A 13,212-nucleotide genomic window follows, 5' to 3' on the forward strand; every position below is an offset into this window, starting at 1 on the left:
GATCAGACCTGAGGGATGGAGGAACCAAGTGGGATGGAAGGTGTGTTTAGGCAGTTAGGCGAAGCCCCTGCTGGGACAGGATGAAATAGAAAGGATCTGTAGGCTGAGATGAGGCTGTTGGCCCCAGCTGACCTGGGCCAACTAGTGGCTTGAGGCTAGTCCAGCTGCGTGCGGGTGGCGGCCGCAGGTGGGGCTTGCGGGGGCGGGCCAGGCGAGCAAGGTGGGGGCAGGGGTGGGGGGCGGGCCGGCGGCCGGGGCGGTCCCGCGCGGCCGCGCTGCGCAGTGACTCCGCAGCGGGCGGAGCGCCGTGGGCCGCGTCCTCCCGAGCCCGTGGCGGTGGCGGCGGCGGCGGCGGCGGCGGCGGCGGCAGCGGCGGCGGCAGCGGTAGCTTCCAGCTCCTGCTCCCTGTGCCGCCGTTCCCAGCGCTGTCTCCCGGGCCCCCCCGGGCCCCCGGGCCCTCAAGCCCGGTGCGCGCCCTTGCGTCCCGCCGGCCCCCTCCCCCGGCTGGGCCCGGGGGAGGGTGGCGCCGTGAGCGAGCGGGGACTGGGCTCTCTTGCCCCTTCCCTTGTCCCTGGGCTGCCAGGATGGAGGCGGGGTCGGGCCCCCCGGGCGGCCCGGGATCGGAGAGCCCCAACAGGGCGGTGGAGTATCTCTTGGAGCTGAACAACATCATCGAGAGCCAGCAGCAGCTGCTGGAGACCCAGCGGCGGCGCATCGAAGAGCTGGAGGGCCAGTTGGACCAGCTCACCCAGGAGAACCGGGACCTGCGGGAGGAGAGCCAGCTGCACCGTGGGGAGCTGCACCGGGACCCCCACGGCGCGCGGGATAGCCCCGGTCGCGAAAGCCAGTACCAGAATCTACGTGAGACCCAGTTCCATCATCGTGAGCTGCGGGAGAGCCAATTCCACCAGGCGGCCCGGGACGTGGCTTATCCGAACCGGGATGGCACCTACCAGAACCGGGAAGCTGTGTATCGGGACAAGGAGCGGGACGCTTCCTATCCTCTCCAGGATACCACCGGTTACACAGCCCGCGAACGCGATGTGGCCCAATGCCACCTGCACCACGACAACCCAGCCCTGGGTCGTGAGCGTGGCGGGCGGGAGACCGGGCCAGCGCACCCAGGGCGTGAGAAGGAAGCCGGCTATTCCGCGGCGGTGGGCGTGGGGCCGAGGCCACCGCGGGAACGTGGCCAGTTGAGCCGTGGCGCATCCAGGAGCTCCAGCCCCGGGGCTGGTGGAGGCCACAGCACCAGTACCAGCACCAGCCCGGCTACCACCCTCCAGAGAAAGTAAGGACTATGCTTATATCCTCCCCGCTCTCCCCCTCCCCCCCCTGCAACTTGTCCAGATGATAAAGTAAGAAGCCAGTGCTTGATTTCCATATCCTGTTCTTCTGTCCCAACCTGGAAAAAGCCACGTCTGCCTCATCCTGCCGACACCCTTGCCCTAGGCACTCACTGCACACTGGGCTGTCCGGATGAGTGCTGGCGTCTCTTTTTCCCAGGACTGAGGCCAGGGAGGGACTCGAGCAATCATCACCTGTCCAGCTCCACTTCTTCAAATCTCTGGCTGTATATCCTTGGCTAGAGGAAGGCTTTTCATTCATTTATTTATTTAGGCTGTGCAGTTTGGCCCCCCCCCTTCGTTGTTAGTGATGGTATCAACTCAAGAGCCTCAAGGGAGAGAAACCCCCCTTCCCATTTTTTTTCCTTTCTATTTGCCTGATTGCCTCTCTCCTGGCTGCCTCTGTTCCCTCCTCTCCCAGGAAGGCAGGTGGGGACCAGAATGGCTGCTGGAGGCTGAGACATCCCTCTGAGGGGAACTGCAGTACATCCTGGCCAGAGGGGGAGCAAAGATGGGGGAGCAAAGATGGAGGCCAGGCCCTTGGCTAGTTCCTCAAAGTCCATCCCCTCTCCACCCTTCATGAAAAACAACACCCATTTAAAGAGCCCTACTAACGAAGAAAAGTCTATAGCTCTCCCTCCCAATGAATCGGCTCCAGTTCCTGTTTTGGAGTCTTGTGTGTCTGTCAATTTGGGACACCTTGGCAATATTTCCTGGGTTGGTGGGACATGGGCAGGGTCCACTTCTTCCACACAGATCTCTCATCATGAGCTGGGTGGGATAAATGTATCAGGTGGAGAGAGTCAAGGGCGTGTAGGGTTCACAGGGGTGCTCCCTTACTGCTTTTCTGCTGTATGGGAAAGACCACTGAACTGGGAGTTCGAGGAACTGGGTTCCCCTTCTAGCTCTGCTGCAGATTGGCTTTGTGACCTTGACTAAGTCCCATCCTCTCTCAGTCCTCAGTTCCCCTATATCTTTTGAGAGACAAGCCTGCCTTGGATGCTCTTTAAGGACCCCTCCAGCTTGCATTCCATGGTTCTTTGACTAATCCAGCCACACTACAGAGCAAGTCTGAAGTCCTCTAGCGAATGGACAGACTTCCCCCTCCTCTCACTGCTCAGCTGGTCCTACCATGTGCCACAACCAGTGGAGTGTCTCTTGGAGGCTGGGCTGGGGGTGGGGAAGCCTTCTGCCTCAGGAAATCTGCTGGGAGACAGCTCTCTGCAACTCCCCCATGGTGAGGCAGCAGGCTGGGGTGCTGGGTTGAGATGGCTGGGCCCCAGGAGCAGCAGCTGCAGCTTTAGGGCTCAGCTAGGCTCCACTGCAGCACACTCTCATTTGAGTCTTGGGGTTAGAGTGCCCCAGACTAGTCTGGAAGATCTCACCTGCCTGGGCAGGGATGCTTAGAGCCTATTCCCAGAGGACTGGCCATGCACACCTTGGGGAACTGAACTGGAAGAAGAATGCAAGTGAGATCAAGGCCCATTCAAGAGAGGGCCATGGTAGGGGTGGGTGCAGAGAAAGACTGGATATAGTGCTGTGATCCTCAAGGCTTACTGCAGAACACTTTTCTAGAGGGGTCAGACTTGAAATAAAAGAGCAGCTTCATCAGGTATGGCTCCAGGAAGCAGAAACAAGAACAGTGAGAACGTTTGCGGTAAAATCAGGAAGAACTTTCTAACCTGGTTGGTGGTGATGCAGTAGATTGATTGCCTCAAGGGATGGGGGGGGGGGGATGAGTGTTAGTGGCTGGCTGGATATGTCCACTAGCAGAGGCCAAGTGAAGTCTGAGAGAACTAGAGAAGGTCTAATTCTGGAATCAGATGGAAGACCCAGGGAGATAACCTGAGTCTTCCCTGATTTTCAGATGCCATTGCCCTCAGATTCTCCATCTGATCCTGCAGACCCAGGCCTGAAATCTCTTGGCTGGCTGGAAGCCCATTTGCTTTGCTTCCATTCTTGCAGTCCTGTTTCTTGGCCCTTCCTTCTTTTTGTGTATCTTCCAGGTTGCTGGTTGGATTTCCTTGCTTCACATTTCCCACTGGATTAATAAAGGGGTTTAGGTAGTACTTTGAATTTCTCAACCGTCTATTAACTGTTTGCATATCCCTGATTACCTCCTTTGGTCTCACAACAAGCCCTAGACAGTGAGCGTTAGCAACTCCATTTTAGGTATGGGGACACTGAGGCTCTAAGACTAATGGTCCTGGTTCAAGAGTATGCTACTAGTTGCTAGTGGAGCTGGGACTAGAACAGGCAGCCTGCTGGTTTCCGGGGCATTTTATTTATTTGTTCACTAGAGCTTTCCAGCTCCTAGGAGTCCCTCAGCCTCAGGATAGGTACTGAACTAGGGAAGGCCCAGAAAGCCTTAGATATCTAGAGGGTTTGAACAAGAAGAGATGAGTTCAGATGCTTTGGGAGAGTCAATGGGGAGAAAAGAAAGCTGTTTTTCCTCTTTTCCACTCTCCTCCTTGGCCAGGATGTTGAGGACCTGGCAGTGCAGTCGCCATTGCTGCCAACCACTGCAATTGCTAGCGACTCCCCCTGCTAGGCCTGTTCTGGGTTTGTAAGGAGTGGGTGAGAAGGCTGCGCTAGAAGCGCGGGCAGGCAGGGTGGGAGTTCAGCAGCAGAGGCTGCAGAATTGGGGGAGGACAAGCAGAGCTGATACAGACTGGGCGCTCCTGGTCCCCTGGCTCCCTCTGGTGGACAAAGAGGGGAGCGTGGGGCCTGGACTGAGCTGCAGCTGGTTGGGAGACCATTCTACCAAGGGACTTTCTTTTAGCCCTTGCAAGCACCCTATTAGTATGTCTGTCACCACCACCTACATGTTATAATAGAAGAAACTGAGAGCTCTGAGAAGCAAAGCCCACCAGAGGTCATGCTGAATATGATAGATTCCCAATCTTGGAAACTTTCCCTTGCCTGCATTGGACATCAGCTGTTCTGTCTGTCCCTATCCACAACAGCCACCCAGGACTCCCCCACCCTACTGCACTGTCTTTTCTGAATGGGTTCCAGGATGTCAGGTTCTCTTCTGCTGTGCTCTGGGTGTGGCTTTCCAGTGCTGCATAGGGTGAGTGACATGAGTCTCTACCTCTTTGGGTCACTGGTCCTCTGTATGTAAAGTTCCTGTTTGTGTATTGTTTACTAATTATTGGTCCAGACTAGTGCTTCGATTCTTTTACTGGAATTGTCCACCTCACCCTCTGCCATGATTAGGGGAGAGTTCTGCTTTTGTTGTTGATCTTGGCCTGCCCCCCCTGCAGTTCTGAGCTTGGTATAATTTATAGGCATGCCAAGGGCCATTGCTGAATGTCCCACACTGGAGAAAGCTACATTCCCATATTGGTTTGCATGGGCCCACCTTTGCCTTTGCTGTGGGCAGTGGTGGCCTGTAGCTTATATGAAGATAATTCTCTATTCTCTGCCCCGTACCCACCCCCACAAATGGGCACACATTTGGAGACAGAAATTGAAGGGCCAGGCTGGTGTGCTTGACAGCCAGGACAATGCGTGGTGTCTGCTGGGCTGTCCTCCGCAGGTGGTGTGTCAGCTTGTTCCTCACAGGGGTTGAAGCCACCAAGAGGAAATGAGTGAGCCTGGGGAGAGGTTGTGGGGAAGTCTGTCTCTTTTCAGGGATCTTGAGTCCTTTGCCTGGGGGGGGGTCTCCCCTTCTTCTATTAACACCCCTCCAACTGTGTTGTGAGCATTATGCTCGTGTGGGAGGAAATGATAATGTTAGGTTTAATGAGAATTAGAGGAGTCTTGCTTCTCTGTCTAGATCTGGGGAAAGAATGGGGTTGTTGTCATCTACAAACATTTTTTTTGGCTGTGTACACAAAGCAGGAGGGGCCACCAGGCTGGGCAAACACCATGCTTTTGGCACTTCTAGACACCCCCCCCCCACCCCTGCCACCAGACAGGGAGACAGGGTTGTGGGCCCAATCATCCCATAGAGATGATGCTGAGGGTAGAGTGGATAGAGGGATCAGGCCGGGCCACTAATAGAGGATCTGGGCAGCGGTAGAGTGGGCTTTGAAGGAGGGTGAGTGTGTTTTCCAGCGTCCAGTGGAGGGGGTAGTGGGAGGAAGACACCTGATCCAAGCTTGCCACCTGCTAGCCTTTCTTTCTTTGTCTTCCTCTTGCCTACTCTGGTGTCTGAATTGCTAAAAGCAGAGAAGAGGCCTGAAGCATGATGAAGAGGCCACCAGTGCATTTACAGAGAGTCTTAGCCTTCTGTGTGTCAGGCACCACTCTGTGTGGTTTTATATAATAATAGCGAACATTTTTCAAGCGCATTTTATTGTGTGTGCCAGGCACTGTTTGTTCTAAGCGCTTCGCATGTAGTAATTCATTCTGTCTTCACAGGAATCCGTTCATGTAGGGATTGTTCGTAGCACCATTTTACAAATGAGGAAACTGAGGCTCAGAGAGAAGGGTTGGATCACATAGTCAAGGTCACCCAATGAAGAAGTGGCAGAATCTGAAGGAGCTAGGAGGAACTAAGGGTGGGGGAGGGAGGGGGGGCTCCAGGTTCTGCTGATATGCTCACCTGCCCTGTGTAATATTGTTTCTTACCTCATTTATACATGGTTCCTTCCAGGTGGGTGTTACTGTTATCGTCCTTTTTCAGCTGAGGAGATAAATAGAGGGGCCTGCCTGCAGTTACATAGCTGAATGGGGCCCAGAACTATATGACTCTCAAACCTGTGGTACATCTTTCATTCCCATAAGTGGGATTTCAAGACAGGGAGGCCACTCCAGGTATGGCTCTGGCTTTGCCACCTACAGAGCTCCTAGAACCAGTCAGGCAGACTTCTCGTGATCACCTGGATTTTTCCATAGGCCCTGACCACCCCTCCTATTGCTCTGTCAAGTCTCTGATGAGGCAGGGCCAAGCCATGTTAAGTAGTCTAGCTCCTAGACTTTCACTGTCTCTTGGGCCTGAAAACTTCTCCCTGCTGTGCATCTCTCCCATAAGGTCTGTCCCCCAGCTTTCCTTCTCTCATCTTTTTGTACCTCTTTCCCATTAGCTGTGCTCCAGCTACCCTGATATGTGTCCCATCATTAGCCAATCCAGGCCTTCTTCAGTCTTGTCTCCTGCTGTTCCCTTCTCTGGGATTGCTCCACCCAGTTTCTAAGATGAACTCGCCTGTGATCTCTTTTGTGTTTATTCAGTGGTCCCTCTTGATGCTCAGTTCATCCCCACCGTTTGCAATAAGCAGTCTTTTATGCCTTTGTCGTTGTTTACGTCTTGTCTCTCCTGTACTGGACTGAGAGCTCCTAAAGGGATTCAGATGTAACTGGCGCATATGTTGTTGAGGGTTAGAACCTGGCTAGGTACGGAGGGTATGGTTAAAGGTAAGGAGCTTAGAAACACAAGGCACAGCACATAGTAGCTACTCAGTAGACAAATGGATGTCTGGTTAAGTCCTAATTAGCTGATGGCTAGGTAACTCATTTTCCTTTATTCTGGGACTCCTAATGAGAGAAATGACAAGTTCAGAATTCTCCTGGCTTTTCTGTGGCTTTTTCCTCATGCTCCCTGGAGCCACTGGGCCTTTGTTCTCTCTGCTTCTCACACCCACCTAGCTCTCAATTCATAGAGTGGCAGAGAATCAGAGTTGGATGAGACTTTAGAGACATACAGTCTGCTCATTGTTATTTCTTCCTATGATCCCAGGGCCATGTCATGTCATGGTCTTGACCCTTGATGCAAATTCATCTGTTCTGAATGGAGCTAAGACATAAACAGGACCTGCGGATAGTCCTGCAAGGCCAATGTGAAGCTGCCTAGTTACCCATCATTTCTTTTTATCCTTGTTCTCCTCTTCCTCTTTTTTTTTCCCTTGGTGCTAGTACTGGGACTTTAACTCCCAGCTGGGCCTGGGAGCTATCCCTTAATTTTCTTCTTTAAGGCTGGCACTCTGCTACGTGAGCCATAGCTCCACTTCCAGCTTTTTGGTAGTTAATTGGAGATAAGAATCTCAGACTCAACTGCCCATGCTGGCAGCAAACCATGATCTCAGATCTTAGCTTCCTTAAGTAGCTAGGATTCAGGTATAAGCCATCAGTCCCAAATTTCTTCTTCCTTTTGTATTCATCAAATCTTAATTGAGCTTAGACTCAGTGCTGGGCACAGTATTTTGTTTGTTTGTTTTTGTCAGTCATGGGGCTTGAACTGTGGATCTGAGCACTATCCATCAGCTCTTCAGCTCAAGGCTAGCGCTCTACCACTTGAGCCACAGCGCCACTTCCGGTTTTCTGGCAGCTTATTGGAGATAAGAGTTTCATGGACTTTCCTGCCTGGGCTGGCTTTGAACTGAGATCTTCAGATCTCAGCCTCCTGAGTAGCTAGGATTATAGGTGTAAGCCACCGGCACCTGGCTCAGTATTTTGGAGTAGGAATAAGACTTGGCCCCATTGACTCTTTTCCTGCTGCATTCCCTGGCAGGATAATAAACATTGATCATGGGGAAGAATGATGAATAAATAAATGACTTATTTCCTCTTGAGGGGAAGTTGTTTAGGGCAGGATGATTTGATAGTTACTCAAGCTTCCAAATGCTGTTTGGTTTCTCAAGCATCAATGCTGAGAGAATTTACAAGGGGAAGCTCATTCCAAAATGTTTACTAGCTGAAGCTCCTAGAACCTGGGAGCCCTTAGAGAACTTGAGATATGAAGGACTTAGTATGATTCTAGGCAACATTGCACTTTCAGAACCTCAATTTTCTCCAGCAGCACATGAAGATAAAATTGTATTTTCTGATACAATAGATTCATGAGTTTCCCCACTCCCTTACTTCCCAAATAAAAATGCATCAGGAAGCCAGGCGCAGTAGCACATTATTATAATCCTAACTACCCAGAAGGCTGAAATCTGAAGATCATAGTTTGAAGCCAGCCCAGGAAGGAAAGTCTGTGAGACTCTTATCTCCAATTAGGAGGTGTGGCTCAAGAGGTGGAGTAGCAGTCTTGAGCAAAAGAGAGAACTTGAGGGTAGAGAATGTGGCTCAGTGATAGAGTGCTTGCCTAGCATGCTTGAAGCCCTGGGTTAAATTCCTCAGTATCACATAGACAGAAAAAGCCAGAAGTGGCTCAAGTGGTAGAGTGCTAGCTTTGAGCAACAAAGAAGCTCAGGAACAGTGCCTGGGCCCTGAGTTCAAGCCCCAAAACTGATGAGAGAGAGAGAGAGAGAGAGAGAGAGAGAGAGAGAGAGAGAGAGAGAGAGAGAGAGACAGAGACAGAGACAGAGACAGAGACAGAGACAGAGACAGAGAGAGACAGAGAGACAGAGAGACAGAGAGACAGAGAGACAGAGAGAGACAGAGAGACTGGGGCTTGAACTCAGGGCCTCGTTTCTCTCTCTCTCTTTCTCTGTTTCTCTGTTTCTCTGTCTCTCTGTCTCTCTCTCTGTCTCTCTGTCTCTCTCCTCTCTCTCTCTCTCTCTCTCTCTCTCTCTCTCTCTCTCTCTCTCTCTCTCTCTCTCTCTCTCTCTCTCTCTCTGTATGGGTTCTTATAGTCATCAAGGTCCTAATCAAGTCAGAAAGCTGAGGGCTGAGAATGGAAAATAATAGGTGAGACTGCTCTGCCCCCTAGAGGTGGAGTACAGCAAACAAAACATCAAGAGAGCTGCTTCACATCTTATTCCAAATGAAGATGACACACCATAGCTCCACAGTTGATCAGGACAGTTCCTCTAACCTTTTAGATGTAAATTTAGCACTACTATTACCTGAGAGGTACCATTTCGCTAATACATGCTTCATTTCTTTGGAGCCATGTGATTTTTACAAACTATCCTATTTATTTTTAATTGACATGTAGTAATTGAACCCCTTCTTAAGGGGTAATATGACTGCGTAGTCATAGGTATTAAGGTTTTCATCTGGATCTCAATATGGAACCATACCGAGATCATATACAGTGTGCTGCATTTATCTGAATCAAACCATTGTTTACCTCTGTATAACTATTTTAGAATTGCTTATTAAGGGTTGAAGTATAGCTCAGCGGAGGAGCATTTGCCTTGAATATGCAAGGCCTTGAGTTGGATCCCTATCACTGTAAAAGATAATTGTCACAGGATCTGTGAGGAAAAGTACCTTAATTTCCCCAATGTATCCTTTTATTCATTCATTCATTCATTTATTTTTTTGTTGGCTGTGGTGCTTGAACTCAAGGCCTGGGCTCTGGCTAAGAGCTTCTTTGTGCTCAACACTAGTGCTCTACCACTTGAGTTACAGCACCACTTTCAGTTTTTGAGTGGTTAATTGGAGATAAGTATCTCAGAGACTTTTCTGCCAGGGCTAGCTTGGAACCACGAGCCTCATGTCTCAGCCTCTTGAGTAACTAGGATTGCAGGCAAGAGCCACCAGTGTCTGGCCCAAAGTATCCTTTTAGAAGCAGGAGACATCTCACACAATTGCATATCCTGTGTGCATGCAGGCCACATCATGGTCAACCTCCCTCATTGTGGTTATTGTGAAAACTAAGTAAGATAACATAGTGCATATGCTCATCAGGCAGCATGTATTTATTCAGCAATAGGCATTATTAATGATAACTTTGTAAAGTTTCTTGCTGTGGGAGGGCAGGAGAGAGAGAGAGATCATGTGGGAGTTTCCCACAATTCTGAGTGAGATGTCAGTATAGGGCATATTTGTATACCTAGTGTGTACCACGCCTGTGCCCTCACAGGCAGATTTTGGTGGATTCAGGATACTCACAGGTGGAGAATGTGCTCATGGAAACAGATGATTGAAATTTGATGTGTAGGGGCTGGGAATATGGCTTAGTATAGAGTGCTTGCCTAGCATGCATGAAGCCCTGGGTTTGACTTCTCAGTACCACATAAACAAAAAAAAGTGAGAAGTGGCGCTGTGGCTCAAGTGGTAGAGTGCTATCCTTGATCAAAAGAAGCCCAGGAACAGTGCCTAGGCCCTGAGTTCAAGCCCCAGGACTGGCAAAGGAAATGACATTTGATATGTAGTTTGCTATGCCAAAGGGGCCACTGGGGGTGGGGGGTGCTGTTGGTGCTCAATGGAGGGATATCTGCCCAGACTTTCAGGGAGGGCTTCCTGGAGGAGATGATCCCTGAAGTGAGACTCAGAAGATGAGGAGGAGTTAGCTTAACGAAGGAGGATAGTGTGTGGGTTGCTGGGAATCAGGGACAAAAGGTCAAGGGAGAGCAAGAGTGAATGCTCAGGGTATATGTGGAGAGAAGGGGCACATTTACTAGTTCAAAACAAACTATAATAGCAAGTGGGAGACAGGGTCAGAGCGGAGAAGGAACCTGCAGACTTGACCAGCTGGAATCATGAGGACATGTGACTCGTCACCTCAGGAGCTTCATGCTGTCAGGAACCGGCAGCCAACAGAGAAGGGTTTTTATTTTTTGGTTGTTGTTTTGTGTTTTTACTGGCACTGGGGCTTGAACTCAGGGTCTGGGTGCTGTTCTTTGGCTTTTTCACTCAAGGCTGATGCTCTACCAATTGAGTCACAGCTCTACCTTCTGGCTTTTTGATGGTTAATTGGAGATAAGAGTCTCACTGACTTTCCTATCTTGGCTGACTTTGAACAGTGATCCTCAGATCTCAGCCTCTTGGGTAGATAGGATTACAGGTGTGAGCCCCCAGTGCCCAGCTGTTTGCTTTCATAATTTATGTTTTATTATCTTTAGTTGTGCAAAGGGGTTTCAATTCACCATGTCCATTTATGAATACAATGAATCTTGATCAGTGTCACCTTTCCCATTATTCTCCCACCCCCTCTAATCTATCCAACATAGGGTTTGAAGCTTGGGAGAGAATGATAATGACAATGCCCTGACAAGTGCCGTGATAGCTGGAGTATGGCCCAGTGCAGGAGCTCAGAGAAGCAGCCAGCAGCCATGACCAGTACAGTTATAATGATATCAGCATTTAAAGATTAAAAAAACTCTGAACTAGAAAGGCACAGAAAAATCATCCAGCTCTAGGTGTTCATTTCATAGGTGGGAAAACTGAGAAAAAGAGAAAGAGAAAAAGGACTTGTATAAGACCACAAGAGGTGTAAGCAGAAGAGTGTTCTGATTGGAAGGGTCACTTTATATGTGGTGTTTTCTGCCCTGAAATTGTAGGAAGGTGGTGTGGGCCATTGTGTCAGACACCTGGATGACACCCTCCAGGGAGCATAGAGGTTGGATGGCTTGTTGAGAACAAGACGATGAAAAGACATCACCTAAAGAGGGTGCTGCTTGGATGGCAGACAGGCCCTCTGCTCTGTTCCAGCTTCTCAGCAAAGCTTCTAGATTCATCTCTGGGAAGTAAACCCCCACATCTCTTCTCTACCCAGCCCAGGCCCAGCCTCCTTCTGGCTGATTTTTGCCTTAGATGGACTTGTTTAATGTATCTGAAGCAGCTCAGAAGCAATTTCTGGCCTGACAGCTAAGCCTGCCCACCCCCCCTTCTTTTTTTCATAAAAAGAAAATAGGGCTGAATCTGCCATAAATATATCCAGACATTCTTTGGTCCAGGCCTTTTGTTTTGGGATCCTGATGGAAGAATGAGCTTGGGAGACAGACAGATTTGAGTTTGAACCCAGACTCTTTTCCCCACCTTCTAGGTGACTTCAGTGAGGCCATTTTATGTTTTCCTAGCTTTCATTTCCCCATCTATAAAATGGGGTAATAAGCCCATCTCTCAAGCTTAATTTGGATGACATTTTCTGATAACTTCTATGTGCTCTTTTATGAAATCACCTATGAACAACGACTGGAAGAACCCAGTGCTAGGCAAAGCTTGGCTTCCCTCAAGAGCTGATATATTCTCTCCTTACTAATAGGGGCTGTCACAGATCATTCTGTCTTCTTTCTTGCCTCCACCACCAGTTAGTTTGAAGTATAGCTCTAGCATCATGGTTTCTCTCTCTCAGTTCTTATTTTTCCAGTTCAATTTCTGTTCTGTCTTTATCTGTATTCTTGGAGTAAGCAACCTCCAATCCTTTGTGACTCAGGCAGGTATAAACAACTAATACGTGTAAATAGTTGAATGAATGAAAGGCTGGAGGGGCTGGACTGGTAATGGAGAGATTTGAAAAGGACAGGATGGCAAAGGTAGGAGCTGGGAAAGATAGCTCTGTGATGATCAGAGGGAGCCAAAGTGTTGCTTAGGAGCCACATCTTCACCCACCCCTCTTGCTATTGCTCTAAATGGAAGCAAAGATTGGAGACTAGGACCTTTCTATTATCCATAACCATCATTTCTCTCCATTTTGTATGTACAGTATAGGAAATGGGTCCAAAGGAAAAGGACTTGCATTTAGAAATAAAAGCAAAGCCACTCCAGGTAGTGCCCATCTATAGTCTCAGCTACTTGGGAAGCTGAAGTACAAGGATCATTTGAACCCATGATTTCAAAGCCAGCCCCGGCAACATGAGATAACATCACCTAAAAAATATATAAATCAAAGAAATAAAAATATACTTTTTTGTTTTTTGTACTTACTAGGCAGGTGCTCTACCACTGTAGCCACATCTCCAGCCCCATATATACATTTAAAAATGTATATTTAAGCCAGGAACTGTTGGCTCACCCCCTGTAATCCTAGTTATTCAGGAGTTTGAGATCTGAGGATCATGGTTCAAAGCCAGCCTGGGCAAGAAAGTCCATGAGCCTCTTATATCCAGTTAACCACCAGAAAACTGGAAATGGAGCTGTGGGTCAAAGTGGTACAGTGCTAGCCTTGAGGGACAGCACCCAGGCCGAGTTCAGTCCCCAAGCCCAACAAAAAATGTGTATTTAGGGGCTGGAAAGGTGACTCTGGTAGAGCGCTTGCCTTGCATGCATGAGGCCCTGGGTTTGATTCCTTAGCACCACATAAGCA

General features: G+C 49.4%; 1 protein-coding gene across 4 annotated transcripts in view; it reads left to right on the forward strand.

Annotated features, from left to right (window-relative positions):
- Positions 1–316: 316 nt before the first annotated feature.
- Iqsec2 (IQ motif and Sec7 domain ArfGEF 2) overlaps positions 317–13,212 on the forward strand; it is a 105,012-nt gene continuing 92,116 nt past the window's right edge. For 3 of the 4 annotated variants that reach the window (XM_070040436.1, XM_070040437.1, XM_070040438.1), the window contains exon 1: positions 317–1,291. In XM_070040436.1, coding sequence (XP_069896537.1) covers positions 585–1,291 — 707 coding nt within the window. In that variant the 5' untranslated portion in view covers positions 317–584. The remainder of the gene's footprint in view (positions 1,292–13,212) is intronic. The other variant, XM_070040435.1, reaches the window with a different exon arrangement.

The sequence above is a fragment of the Dipodomys merriami genome, unplaced genomic scaffold, assembly GCF_024711535.1.
Source record: "Dipodomys merriami isolate MVZ:Mamm:240054 unplaced genomic scaffold, mDipMer1.0.p SCAF_3, whole genome shotgun sequence".
Lineage (NCBI taxonomy): Eukaryota > Metazoa > Chordata > Mammalia > Rodentia > Heteromyidae > Dipodomys > Dipodomys merriami.